The sequence below is a fragment of the Pyrus communis genome, chromosome 16 (genome assembly GCF_041283825.1).
Source record: "Pyrus communis isolate YQ-2024b chromosome 16, ASM4128382v1, whole genome shotgun sequence".
NCBI lineage: Eukaryota > Viridiplantae > Streptophyta > Magnoliopsida > Rosales > Rosaceae > Pyrus > Pyrus communis.
Window position 1 is genome coordinate 2,468,611 of NC_142580.1, and position 14,702 is coordinate 2,483,312.

Here is a 14,702-nt window from a genome sequence, read left to right on the forward strand (position 1 = left end):
TTAGCAATAATACCATCAATATTATGGAACACATTTGTGGCCACGTATACATGAAAGAGTAATAGGCGTAAGCGTAACTCAAACAAGTTACTCTGCTAAGTGCTAACTCTATCCTTTCCTTCATATCATTGCCTATAAATAATGGAGCTTCGTTGGTCACTTTAAAGCAGTATAGGAGAAAGACCAAAACTAGAAGATGGAGGAGCAAGGCAGCAGCCATGCTGCAAGGAAGAAGGGAGGCTTGGTCACAATGCCCTTCATCTTTGGTAAGAGCTAATAATATTTACCGTTTTCAAATTTCCGTTGGAGTTTAGTTTACGATAGTGTGCTCTTTTCTTTGCACTGTAATTTGAATATTTTTATATATTTAGATGAATTTAGTGTAGATTATCTTGCCGTTGTCAACTTCTTATTCTTTCTCTCTTTATTTAGTTTGATTTTAATTAACTATGTTATTAATCAGTGGATTGTTATTGTTGGATTTTGTGCGTGTGTAGCTAATGAGGTTTGTGAGAAGTTGGCTGTGGTGGGATTCCATGCAAACATGATAAGCTACTTGACAACGCAGCTTCATATGCCGTTAACAAAAGCAGCCAACACCCTTACCAGTATTGGTGGCACTGCAAGCTTGACCCCCTTGCTTGGCGCCTTTATTTCTGATGCCTACATTGGCCGCTTCTGGACTATCACTATTTCTTCCATTATATACCAGATTGTAATTCTCTCTCTCTCTCTCTCTCTCTCTCTCTACATATATATATATATATATATATGGCTATAGCTATATATCAAGCACTACGAGTATTACGAGTTTGTAACTCAATTGATTAATTAATATTGTATTTACTTGTGCAATTTAGTTGGTTAAGATAATATTTAAGTTTTATTTCTTAGTTATCAAACACCATAAGGGCTTATAATTCATTGATTACTCATGCATGTGCTTGAAGTACTTTCACAAAAGTTCTTATCAACACCATGGAGTCTTTTTCGTGACTCGAGTATAAGAAAAAGAATTCTCTCAAAAAAAAAAAAAAAAAAAAAAAAAAAAAAGAGTATAAGAAAATGAACAAAGATCTAGAATTTGTCACAAAGTTAAATAGTTAAAATTACTAAAAAGTATATCCAATATGATTGAGTTGAATTTTTTAACTCATTGTTACAATCAGGCTCTTAGAATATTGATAAATTACCTTGTCAATTTTATTTATTTATTAATTAAATACTAATTCCTATTAACGATTTGTACAATTAATCAATGAACCAGGGAATGATTTGCTTAACAGTATCAGCAGTACTTCCACAACTGAGACCTCCCCCATGCACCCACGACCAAGTTTGCGAAGAAGCCGACGGAGGGCAGCTAGCAATTCTGTATGTCTCCCTCTTACTAGGAGCACTCGGGTCGGGCGGAATCCGACCCTGCGTCGTGGCATTCGGGGCAGATCAGTTCGACGAGAATGACGAAAAACAAACCACCAAGACGTGGAACTACTTCAACTGGTACTATTTTGTGATGGGGGTATCGATATTAGTGTCTGTCACGGTGCTTGTGTATATTCAAGATAACATTGGATGGGGCTGGGGACTTGGAATTCCAACAATAGCCATGTTTCTCTCAGTTATTGCGTTTGTGATCGGGTACCCGCTTTACCGGCACTTGGCTCCGGCCGGGAGTCCGTTTACCCGGTTGATACAAGTGTCGGTGGCTGCCTACAAGAAGAGAAAGCTGTCTATGGTGTCTGATCCTAGAATGTTGTACCAGAACGATGAACTTGACGGTCCTATTTCTATTGGTGGAAAGCTTCTTCACACCAAGCATTTGAAGTAACTCTCTCTCTCTCTCTCTCTCTCAAAGTGCTGTGGTACTTTTTACCTGCTTTTTTAATTACTTGGCGAAATTGGCTTGTCCCCTTCTTTTACCGAGAAGGGATGCTACCACCATCATCCCCACCTCCTAAGTCACCTTTGAAATTTCCACACCGTGGCTCAACTTAGCTTCACATGTGTGTTAATATAAACCATTAGTTAACTGATAGACAGTTTAGATTTAATAGAATTCATATTACGATAATTGCATAAGACTGAATCTAAACAGTTAATTAAATTGATTATTTGTATGATATAAGGCCACTTATCTTGATATCTAGACTGTTTGGCAATATAACATTACCCTAAACCATAACATTACGTATGGTGATCAAATAATGCAGATTTCTTGACAAGGCAGCGATAGCGACGGAGGAGGACAATCTCAAGTCCCCAAACTTATGGAGGATCAACACCGTTCATCGCATCGAAGAACTGAAATCCGTGATCAGAATGGGACCTATATGGGGAACAGGAATACTCCTCACCACAGCCTATGCCCAACAAGGCACATTCGTACTCCAACAAGCCAAAACCATGGACAGGCACCTCACAAAGTCCTTTGAAATCCCTGCAGCCTCCATGTCAGTCTTTACTATAGTCACCATGCTCTCCACCCTCGCATTGTACGACCGCCTCTTCATTCCGGTGGCTAGAAAGTTCACCGGGCTAGAGCGGGGAATAACATACCTCCAGAGAATGGGAATAGGGTTTTTCATTTCGATATTCGCTACATTGGTCGGCGGATTTGTCGAAATAAAGCGAAAAGAGGCGGCTTTTGCACACGGGTTGGTCGATCATCCTCATGATATAATCCCCATTTCAGTGTTTTGGTTAGTTCCTCAGTATGCCCTTCATGGGATAGCTGAAGCATTCATGTCAATCGGGCACCTCGAGTTTTTCTATGACCAGTCGCCGGAGAGCATGAGAAGCACCGCTGCTGCGCTGTTTTCGACCTCTATCTCTGTCGGGAACTACGTGAGCACCATTTTGGTGTCACTGGTGCACAAATTTAGTGCTGGCCCTAATGGATCGAACTGGCTGCCGGATAATAATTTGAACAAAGGGAAGTTGGAGAACTTCTATTGGTTAATCACGATATTACAAGTTGTTAATCTTATTTACTACATAATTTGTGCCAAAACGTATACGTTTAAGTCGATTCAGGTCGTAAATAAAGAAGGTGCTGAATCTGGAGAAAATCAAGTGGAGCTTGCCAATAAGGCGCAATTGGCTTAATTAGTATCTGTTAATTAAATAATTAGTGCGGAGGCAGGTAGTCATTTGTCATAGTTAATATAACTAGTAACTAGATGCTCGCATTTTATTTTTAGTGTATAGAAATGAGAAGAATACCTACTTTGGATTAATAAAATTATAAATGAAACATCCAGTTTGTATGATCTTTATATTATGTATATTAAAATCTTGGAAGCAGACAAATTTCACCAATTCTTACTCTTGTTTTCTTTTTCCCTTTTTTTGTTCTTTTTTGTCCCCTAAAATTTTCTCATCACACAATATCGACTATATCAAGACCTCTAAAATTTTCTCATCACACAATATCGACTACATATTTATACATATAACACGTGCACATGGTACAACTGTCACATAAAAATTTAAAAAATTATTATAATGAGGATGTTATATGGCATGTTGCCATCTTCGCCGTATATCATAAAATGGACGAAAGTGAAATAATGTATATTGGTCAATTCTATTAAAAAAATAAAGCATTGATACATCATTTGATAAACAAATTTGCTGCATAAATTTACTTTTTGCATTGCTGATTTTCTTTTCTAGAATTAATTAGTTTACTGTATTTTCAATTAGTTATTTTTGGTCAATGTATCTTCAATTTAGTTTAAACAACAAAAAACACGTAGGAAGTAACATATGGGCTGTGGATTCAATTTTGGTTGATCTTAAAAGGGCCTTGAACCCAGCCCGTTTTAAAATTAGACCTGGCTTGAAGATTTAAAACAACCACCTAGGCCCTAATTCAATCACCGTCTAGACGCATAAACAATAAGAAAGATAAAGAAGAGATTGACTCTTTTTTTTTTTTTTTACTGGACTTAGCCTCAAAATGAGTTGACAATAATGTAATTTCAATTTGTCTTTGGCGAGAATCGAACTTAAAACCTCTTATTAATAATAAGGAATATCACTATACCGTAATACTACGTAACGACTTTTCTCCATTTGGACTTTGACCTTTGACATGCAAAAGTGGTTTTTTTTAAGGAAAACTAATGAAAAGGGTTTGAAGATTTTGAGTTTTAATGATAAAGATAAAATAAAAGGTAAAGTGAATAGTACCCGGATTGACTTTTTAGTGTAAAAATGTGGTTTTTCGTTAAAGTGAACAGTACCGTAGGCTTTTCGTTAAAATTATATATTTTTTAATAATATTTATGATTATTTACAAAAGTGGTTGCTTCTACCTTAAGGTAGGGCAGGCCGTATCCCACGCGAAGCTTCAGACCCCACAGCCTTACGTTCCATTTCGAACACAAATTGCACAACCAACAACAAAAGCAAACAAAATTAAAAGAGAAACAATTGTTTAACAAAACAAGGTTTTATCTCGTTTGTCGTAGAATTAAAGACATTAATTATTTTGGTGTGACGGGAGGATCGGAGGAGGGTTTTTGTCTGTGGATGATTTTGACGGCAAAGCACGGCTGCGGAAGAAGAGCCATGGAGGGTATGGAAATGGCGGAGTGGACGTCGATGCCTCCTCTGACGGCAATCTTTGAGGCGTTTGAGGAGTTGGGCAAGTTCCTCCAATCCCATTCCCATAACTCCCAACAAAAACAACAGCAAACGCTGCGTTTGGATACCTTCTGCCAGGCTTTCATTCTCGTCTCCATCCTCTTCAGCTGCCTTGGCCTCGCTTTCAAGTTCGCCGAGATGGAGTACGTCTCCAAGGTTCCTTTCTTCCTTCCCACCCCAAACTCAAACCCTAATTCTCATTTTCTTTATTTTTCTTCTACGATGCATGGACAAGGTGGTATCTCCACGTATTTCCATGTTATTTTGTATCTCTGTATCGTATCGTATTCCCTTGTAGTCATACAAGAATTATTTTTGTTAATTGGACGTACACCGTGTCCGTGTTAGTTTTTTTTGTATTTATTTGATTTTTGAATTTTTTATTTTTGGGATTTTGATTGTTAATTTCTTATGAAATGTATTATTTTGTTCGTTGTTCATCGTATATTCAGGTTGCAGATCTTGTGGAGGCGTCAAAGACTTACGACACATTAGAAAGTCTTCTGGATTTTGATGTTGCTAATGACACGGTAAAATCCCCGGGAAGCCATTCCCGTAATCTGCGCTGTGTCCGGCAGGGTCTCGATCTCGTCAGAGCTCTGTTCGAACAATTCTTGTCAACCGAGTACGTTCAAACCTCTTTATGTGTAATTTCATATGTTTTGCAAACTGCAGTTGTGTGTCGTTCTACAGATTTTTGGTTTTAGACATTTCTTCTTTCTTTTGCCTTTCAGTGACTACCCTTTGAGGGAAGCAGCTTCGACAGCTTATGACAATGTTTGTGCGCCAAACCACAGTTGGACAATCAGGACAGCAGTTGCTGCCGGAATGTATGCTCTTCCGTCGAGGGATCAACTTCTGGTGAATCTCGAAGAGACCCGTACGTCTAAAAGCTTTTCTCCGTCCAGAAACACTGATCTCCTTCAGTTTGCATGCTATTTATAAAATGCAATCGATTTCATTACAGATCAGTCAGCAGAGAAGAAGATGAAAAGGTACATCCAAGCCTCGCTTCCGGTTATCGAGTGCATCGACAGGCTATACCTTTCTAGGTGTTGGAAATTCAACTCAAAACAGGCTGTAAAAGGTTGCTAATGGCTGTTAGTTTCTTTACAGGTTGTATCCACTCATGCTACAACTACAAAGACTAAAGTTTCCTCCATGTGCTAGCTGAAAGTGTGTTGAAAGACAGCAGAGATGTGAGCTGCTGTGTGCAAGCCGAAAGGTTGTGATTACAACCTGGAATGATGCAAGACATGTGTGTGCCAACTATCCAAAGTTGCTGCATGTGTTTGAAAGGGTGTAAAGATGTGGAACACCATCATTCATTGCAAGTGTTGTTGCATTGTCTATTAATTTCTGTTTTGTATAAATAGGCCATCTTGCTAAGCTTAAATCATCCCATCCAAATCCCATTTCCATTCTCATTTTCAGCTTGTAAGCTTTAAGAGTTGTAAACTCTTCTAATATTTCAAAGTGTTTGTTATCACCAAGCTTGCTACTTCTTTCATATATCAAAGTCCAAGTGTTTTACCAAAGCTTGTTGCTTCCCTCCTTTCTCTATTTCTTTGTCCAATTTTATTGAGAGTGAAAGTGAGAGGTGTGATAGAGTTTGTAAACTTATCACCCACATATTTTGGTATTCAGTTAGCAAACTCTTGTGAATACCAACACTAGGAACATCTCCTTGGACTGGTGACTTGAGTCTTCATCCATCACAGTAGATGTCTCCGTTAACAGCAAAGGTCTTACAGAAAGACCTGTGCAGCGCTAGTTCATTACGATTACTTCACTAAAATCGGTCTGTACATCAACGTTATTTACCGTGCTACAAGAGAATTATTTGTTTATAGGAGGCTATTATTTAGACTGCAATACCAGAAATTTATTAGTTACATCAATTTACTGCTAGAGATGGTGAATATTATTACACAGCCATGGGTTTTTACTTCCTTCCCAAGCAATACCCTACTGTTTCCCTGTTTCAAAATTTTCTCAACAGTGATTGACAAAGAAATGCGAATACTTAAAAGTTCAAAACAAAATGAAGTACAACACAAGCAGAAAATGCTAAAAATTATGCGAGAGCGTGTTCCTTAATTGGGAACCCCTTCGAAAGACACACCTGTGCTTTGTCACTGACGAAAAATAGAGGCTTTGGGTCAAAAACATTCAATCCTTGGGAGTCCTGAAACACCGACTACAATGTGAGGCTCTCTGGGTTCTCAACAATCTTGGCAAATGTCTCGGGAAAGGCAGCCAAATCAGCACCATAAACAATCCGGTGATCAGCTGTTACGTTCACCTGTAGAAAACAGCCACATTCCAACACAATTAAGTTAACTTTTCTACAAGTTTCTAGCTAGAAGAGGAGCTATAATTTCCACATATTCAGGTACGCTGCAATTGTGTTCCAGTAACAAATTGATAAAGCACAAAAATATTCACATTGCAGAGAAACATAGACGTTAAATCCAATCAATAATGTACCATATTGATGTTTTTGGAAATAGATCAACTGCGGAGAGTTGACACACATAAAGTTGTTTCTTTCCTTTCACACAGAGGTTCATACACATAAATTTGTTTCCTTCCTCCTCCGACAAGATGAATTGACATGCATAAAGAACTGATAACAAGTACTAAGAAAAAGGTTCCTTGAGGAAAATTCCGTATAGTCTTTTGCATTGTGTATAAGTTCGTTTAACATATTCATTCCTTGTATAAGTGTGAACTTTAATTTATATCCTTGTAAAGTTTTCCAGCATATACGAGAAACGACATTAACAAACTAGTATACATTATGGAGAAAACACGAAGATACTCACCAGCATTTTACTTTTTACACTGAAGAATCCATCTGCGTCGGCCACAACAGTTGGCTTAGAAGCTCCAACAGCCATGATAGCCCCCTGATTATCAATTCAAAACTTCAGCAAGCAGCTAAAAAAATCTCGTGCGAGGACCGTCACTCAAGTTCTGCTCCTTCTCAATGTAAAAAAGTCGGTAGGTTTTACTCCTCTTGCGAAGGAGATAAACTTTGGTAGGAGTTTGAACTAATCGTGAAATCAACTAGTTAGATCAAAATTAAAAATCTCGTGCTTTTGTATAAGCGCTTCACAGATGAACATCCTTTTCAAATTTTGCTACTTGTCGGTATATAAGATTTTTCAGGCGCACTCCCAGTCAATCCTGATTAGCATGCGAGTTAATTATATACACATTATATATAATCTTTCTAAGACTAGGAGTTGCCTACTTGGGCTACTTTCTCCCTAAAAAGATAGTTGACCTACTTCTTTTCGTTCTTCGATCTGTCAATTAAGCAAACACAGAAAACGCGCGGGGGGAGGTGGTATGTCGTTTGTTCTTCCATTTTTTTATGTTTGGTTCGTCGTTTAAGTAGCAGCTGTACAGCAAATAATAGAAAGAGGTGGAGTGCTCTTTTTGTATTTTGGTATACGTGTCTGGAATCAAATCCAATCTTGCATATTCGAAGTCGATATCAAGGTGCTGAATATTCAACGATGACTCACTGTATTGTATAATAATAATAAATGCATCCCACCGTAAATCGCAAAGGAAGGGCATGACTTAAATATTGGGTTTGAATTATCATGAACGATGGCAACTTAATCATGTAACTGAGAGAAAATTAAAAATTCATCGTAAAACTAATTGTCAATATGAAAAGTAGTTTAACTACTTATAAGCCTTGCAAGGAATGGCATGAAGCAAGTGTGCCCGTTTGGCTTCACATTGGGGCAATGCTCTAATACCATTGGAAAAGTTAAGGTTACAGTATAATACTATTTGGCAATATAGGAAGTAGCCCAACTACTTAAAAGGTTTTGTAAGGCCATCTCCAACCGAACGAGGGCCAAAGGGCTCCCTTTAGCCCTGCAATAAATTATATTTTAATGAATTGTGCTAGGTCATTTTTTATACCATTTCCAACCGAGGGGGCCAAAGGGCCATAGACCAAACATAGCCCTTTGACAAAAAATCATCTCCAACCGAGGGGGCCATAAGCCAAACATAATTTATTATTTTAATTAAATTAAACTACTATATTAAAATAAGGTTTTCGGACATATTTTGAGCTTCAATCATTTTTTGAATAGGATTTCGAGTGACACGTGTTGCTAACGTAAGTAACTCCAAATTTTTTATCTTTATGTAATCTTAATAATTTTTCGAATAGGATTTCGAGTAACACGTGTCGCTAAAGTAAGTACATCTCCAGATTTCTTATCTTTATGTAATCTTAATAATTTTTCGGATAAGATTTCGAGTGCCACGTGTCGAGATGTAATTGGTTGTGCAAATTTTAGATAAGATTTTTATCTACGTGACATTTCTTATCTTCTTCAGCTTTCAATGTTGTAGGAATGGTGTAGGTATTTATAGGGGAAAAAATTAGAATTTTTTTTTAAATTCGTCCCAATAAAAAAAACCCAAATACCAACGATAACCTGATGACAACATGACATTAGCTAGCCGTTACTAGCTGGCGTTAGCATCGTTGGCATTCAAATAGGCTAAGGTGGAGGGCTGGCAAAATGTCAAGCTTGACATTCTGGCATTGGAGGTCTAGCTAGAAGTGGCCAGCTCGCTGGCCTGATTTGGAGGTTTGGACCCGATAAGGCCCACAAGCCTTTTGGCTTAACCCTCGGTTTGAGACAGTTTTCGTGTCATTCTTAGCTATTTTTAGCCCTATGATCATTTGGCCAGGTCGGCTGAAGATGGCCTAAGGTCCCTTCTTCTATTAATGTGAGATTCCTTCTCAACATAACTCGCATTATCGTTGCATGTGGAAAAGATAATTTATTTGGACGTAACTCAACTTCGAATGAAGCACAATATACATCATTGTGTTTTTGTGCATTCGAAAAAAGTCTTCCACCACAAAATTAATTAGCAATATATTAGTAATATAAAGAGTAACTCGATTACTTATAAGCACATAGAGAATCCTTTTTTTTTTCTTTCGATGCATGATGAATACTCTCCACAACATTAAAAAATTTACTGCCTGATCGAAGTTAGTCCAACATTTAGGCTTCCTCCAACCCTGAGCTATTTGCCAAATTTCCCCCTAAACCTAACCCAATCCAAGGGAAATATTTGGGCTAAATGTTAAACCCAGGCCAGATTCCACCCAAAATTTAGCCTAGAATTCAGCGTAGGCCCCACCGAACCTAGTGAAAAGTGGCGTTTGTGCGCCAAACACTGCCCACCCAAGTGCCCAACGCGCGAGATGCGCAATGTCTCAGATAGTGAGGGTCCCGCCCACGTGGGCTTGTCGGCCACGTTCCCCAAACGCCTCAACGGCTACTTCCATCTAACGGTCGCGATCACAGGCCGTTGGATTACCTAGATTCAAATTAATTTATTTTTTGTTTTTATATTTACATATTATTGAATCTAACGGCTGAGATCGAATATAATCAAATCTAATGGTAAAAAAAAAAAAAAAGATCTAACACCATCAGTTAGGTAGTAACCTAGCTCATACTTATTACCATTTACCTTGTACCGAAATTCTGATGCCCATCCATTGACAATATTTTCGAATAGATGAGAAGACCAAAGAACGTTGATATCGTTGTTTGATCTAGGAGCGCCGAAGAATGCATGCCAAATACATGTGTCGTAAGATGCCACAACCTTGAGCACGATGGTTGGCTTGTTATGATGGCTCTTGAATCGACCAGCCCAACCAGTAGGACAATTCTTCCACTCCTAATGCATACAATCGAGACTTCTTATCATGCCATGGAAGCCTATTTTGTCTGCCTCACGTAATAGCCTCTTCAAGTCTTCACATTTTGGCTTGCAGAGGTATGTGGCTCCATATATGGCTTGAATTGTCTGACAAAAGCGCTTTAGGTTCTCAATAACAGTACTTTCCGCAATTCGACAATACTCGTCAGTTGAGTCTGCAGAGCACCCATTACCGAAATGCAGATGTGAGCTTCTGATGAGGTGATAGACTTTGTCAGCTTACATGATCTATCTTCCTTGCAAAGTAGTGGTCATGATTGACAAATGCGTTCAAGATGTTTTCAAAAAGCTCTCTCCTCATCCGAAACCGCCTCCGGAAATCAAGAGCAAGAAATCTCGGACGCTCGATGAAATAATCTTTCATCATTCGGTCATGACACTTTTCTCTATCACGCTGCACAAATGAACGCCCTGTGACAGAACCACGATGGCTAGATTCAGCATGGTGCTCATATTGCATAAGCGAGTTTGCAATTTCAGCTTCGGCGTTGATCATTTATGCATCCCCAATGTCAAGCCTTGCTTGATATTGTGTCATCTACATTGCCCTGTTATGCCTTATTCTATCACCCATTGATGAGATATTGAGGATTTTTAGGAAACAAAAACACTTTGAAAGTTGAAAGATTGGTGAATATAGAGGATGATTGGAGGTTGAAAGATTGTGTGATCAACTGATATTGGACCTGTGTTTATATAGAGGATGATTGATCAAAGTCGAACGGTTGGTGAAACTTGAAAGTTTGGTTGAAAGGTTGTGGAAAATTTAGTGATTTTTCAATATTTTTGAAATTAAATATTTTTAAATTAAAATGTTAATAAAATTAATTTACGATAGTCTACATATACATATATATATATATATATATATATCTATAATTTTTTTTAAAGCTAATTTAAGGAAAAAATTAGCCTAAATTCATTCTTTAATAATCTCAGGCTAAATTTTTAGGCAAGAAGGGTTGGAGCAGAAAAAACTGTTTCTGAGCTAAAAAATTTGACTTTTAACCCAAGGGTTGGAGATGATCTTAGTATACTATAAATAGTTTTAAATATAGCAACCGGCAAGTGCCTGAAACTGAAATGAAAGAAACTAGAAAATATTGCTTGATTCTATAAATAATTTACTGCCTGATCAAAGTTAGTCCAACATTTAGTATACTATAAATAGTTTTAAATATTGCTTGAGTCTGTCCTCTATACTTGACAAAAAAAATAAAAATAAAAAATAAAAACTAAAAAAAAAGAGAGAGATTATATCCTTTATACGTAATATAAATAAATTAGGATGATGCTATCCATGCACTCTCTTTTATCTTCCACACACTTTTTTTTAACCATTGGATTGAATAAATTGAAGATAATTAAAGAACAGAAATTAACAGGTTATGTTAAAGATAAAGATAAGTTTGTAAATAACAACACCCTACATTATCCTTTCTCACGTCCTCTCCCGCAACATGAGAAGTGAACATACCATGTGTTTCTTTGACTCATTGACTCTTTTTCTTGATTGGTGTATAGAAAGAAATAGTCCAGAGCCAAAAAAATTCCTCTCTCGATGGAGTTGTGGTGTTTTAGCCTTCTCCTAGAGCAGCGTCGTCAATGGAAAATAAGAGAGTGGATAGGTATAGGTTTTACAGTTTTGGCTTTGGAGTCTACAGACAGACATTGGGGGACCTGATTCACTCGAGCACTTCTAAATTCGGATCATCGTACGTATCTCTATCTTTAGGTGGATTGGTGATGAGAGTTCAACAACATATACCGTCCATAACAAACCTACCTCTTTTTGCTCAGTTTTCTTCTCTTTTTTTATTTTATTTTGGTAAAGTTTATATTTGAATGTAAATAGACTAACACATTGTTATAACCAAACGATGTAATCTACATCCGTAACATTCACACTTTTGCATCACAAGGGTTTACAGATAACAAACTTCATCAGGTTTTTGAAGATAGGAAACAATTAAACTTTAGTGTGGTTATCTTTTTACTTTTTCCCAAATTCTTTTCGGGTGAAAATCATACCACCTATCCATGTGTATGATTGCAATACTATTTCTACTAATTAATAAAACACTCATTGTCAACCAAAATTCTAAGTTACCAATTTAATCCTCTAATTAAAACAGAACATGAATAAAAAATATGGGGCAGAAATGTAATTTCACATAACCAAATTTTGTTTTTTGTTTTTTTTTCAAAATCTCACCTACATGTAATCCTAACATTATCTCGAAAACAAAAAAAACTTCTCACTCCCACATTCTCTATCACTTTCTTCCTCTCTCCTTCTATTTCAAAAACAAAAATAAAACATTTTCTTACACATTTTGTGTGTGCCCATATACTAGTATTAAAAGATTGAAAGCTCCTTAGCCGTCAACATCATATGCATCCACCACCCTTGCAAGTTGCAATAATTATACTTTCACATCTTTGACTATGAACTCGTTTGAAAAATATTTATAAATGACTGAATATGCTTGTAGAAAAAATATTTTTAGGGTTTAAAAGCACTTGACATGCTTTTCCATAATTAACTTAGGATTCTTTAAGAAGTGCTTTTAAAATGATCGAAAGCACTTGAAATATTTTTCCAGAATTAACTTAGGGTTGGTTCAGAAGTGCATTTAAAATGACCGAAAAAGTTTTTGGTTAAAATGTTTTTGAAACCAATAATTAGTAAAAATACAAGTGGATCCTTTAATAAAAAAAATTTAAAAAAAAAAAAAAAAGAACTTAAAGTAAGAAGCACATATTTGGTGCTTCTTCCAAAAAAAAAAACACTTAAAGTGCTTTTGCAACCCAAAAGCATTTTGAGTCATTTTAAAAACACTTCCGAACAAGCTCTTGCATTTTTACTGATCATATTCTCTAAAAGTACTTTCAATCATTTAAAAACACTTTTCAAACTAACCCTATATCACCTTTTCTTAACGGGGTGTGCTATCCACACACCCCATTTTACTTCTCACACACCTCTTGATAGTTTCTGTACGTTGATCTTCTTCAATTCATCTCATCCGACGGCCGAAAATTAAAAAGGTATGTGAGAAGTAAAATATGGTATGTGGATATCACACCCCTTTCTTAACCCTCTTTAGGCAATCATGTTTTGTTAGGTGATGCACTGAATATATATATATTCATCACATAACAATCACATTAACTACAATGCAAAATGTCTTATTCTTATAGACTATAACACAACTCGCTATTCACATCGGTGGAATTGAGGACCTAGAGAAAATTGTTGTAGACTAAACAATCACATTAACTACAATGCAAAATGTCTTTTTCCTTATAGGTGACAAATATTAATTTTCACTCTTGTGAATGAAAATTCGATATAAGAAATTATTATGACAGACTGATAATGTTACTTAACTTCGTATTAAAGAAAAGAAAAACATCGAAATCATCCTAACCCTAAGAACAAAAATCATCCCAACCCAAAACCTCATGAATCCAACAAAGCAAAACCGCTGAGCCACAGAGTTTTATCAGAGCAAGGGCCACACTGGTTTCCAGGACCCCTTCTAGCCCACCCCACTGGTCTCTTTGAATCACAATCAAAATCCGAGTGATTTAGAAAGAGTCGCGTACGGTCACGTTGATCTGAGTCATTTCATGGAATTACACTTGGAAAGGTATAGTAGGACACGTGGTTGGGTAATGGGTGATCGACCACCCTCTTTGTTACTTACAATGCTACCCATGCATATGTAGATGAATTCATCTACATATGATTTATCTTAAGATTAATTATTTCTACTGATTAGTGATTACCGTCTCCATGTTATGTATTTCACGCTAGCGATATTTTCGACCATTGATTGAATGTAGTTATGTTTAGATTAACTGTAAAAAAAATTACTCATACAGGTATAAACGACTGAGTTAACACACCCTACCTAAATAAAAAGCATTCTATTTGTTATAAATGATTGGTTTTGGTGACTTTATCAGTTTTCACCAGTTCACCATCTCTTGCTAGCGTCATGGCTCACGTCAAGCGCACTATGCATTGCACGCCCTCTATCATTTAGCTACGGTTTTCTTTATAGTTTTCTGTTTCAATATTTGTTTGTTCCTCTCCTGCCCCATCGTGGAACGCTTGGCTGCATTTGGTAAATCGAATCACCCAGTGTCACAGTGTGAACAATTGACTTATTGACTTAACTTATTTGATCTATATATGGAAATTAAAATGCGTGCAGGTCCCCCGTGAACTAATATTATATAAAATGAACATC

The 14,702-nt window shown here is 36.8% G+C and overlaps 2 protein-coding genes across 5 annotated transcripts; both read left to right on the forward strand.

Annotated features, from left to right (window-relative positions):
* The first annotated feature begins 48 nt into the window (after positions 1 to 48).
* LOC137732028 (protein NRT1/ PTR FAMILY 3.1) lies at positions 49 to 3,321 on the forward strand. The gene is made up of 4 exons (XM_068471313.2): positions 49 to 266; positions 498 to 715; positions 1,268 to 1,827; positions 2,214 to 3,321. Exons 1-4 carry the CDS (start codon positions 197 to 199, stop codon positions 3,106 to 3,108), a joined length of 1,743 nt encoding a protein of 580 aa, XP_068327414.1. The 5' UTR covers positions 49 to 196; the 3' UTR covers positions 3,109 to 3,321.
* A 942-nt stretch (positions 3,322 to 4,263) lies between these two features.
* On the forward strand, positions 4,264 to 6,548 carry LOC137731277 (ACD11 homolog protein-like). 4 transcript variants are annotated; one of them, XM_088687394.1, is made up of 5 exons: positions 4,264 to 4,809; positions 5,106 to 5,278; positions 5,451 to 5,533; positions 5,621 to 5,648; positions 5,770 to 6,191. In XM_088687394.1, exons 1-5 carry the CDS (start codon positions 4,540 to 4,542, stop codon positions 5,825 to 5,827), a joined length of 612 nt encoding a protein of 203 aa, XP_088543520.1. In that variant the 5' UTR covers positions 4,264 to 4,539; the 3' UTR covers positions 5,828 to 6,191. The 4 variants fall into 4 exon arrangements, 3 of the variants coding, with proteins under 3 accessions (XP_088543520.1, XP_088543519.1, XP_068326477.2); XM_088687393.1 differs by lacking the exon at positions 5,770 to 6,191 and adding an exon at positions 6,331 to 6,548 and having other exon boundaries at positions 4,272 to 4,809; positions 5,388 to 5,533; positions 5,621 to 5,705; XM_068470376.2 differs by having other exon boundaries at positions 4,273 to 4,809; positions 5,388 to 5,533.
* Positions 6,549 to 14,702: the final 8,154 nt, after the last annotated feature.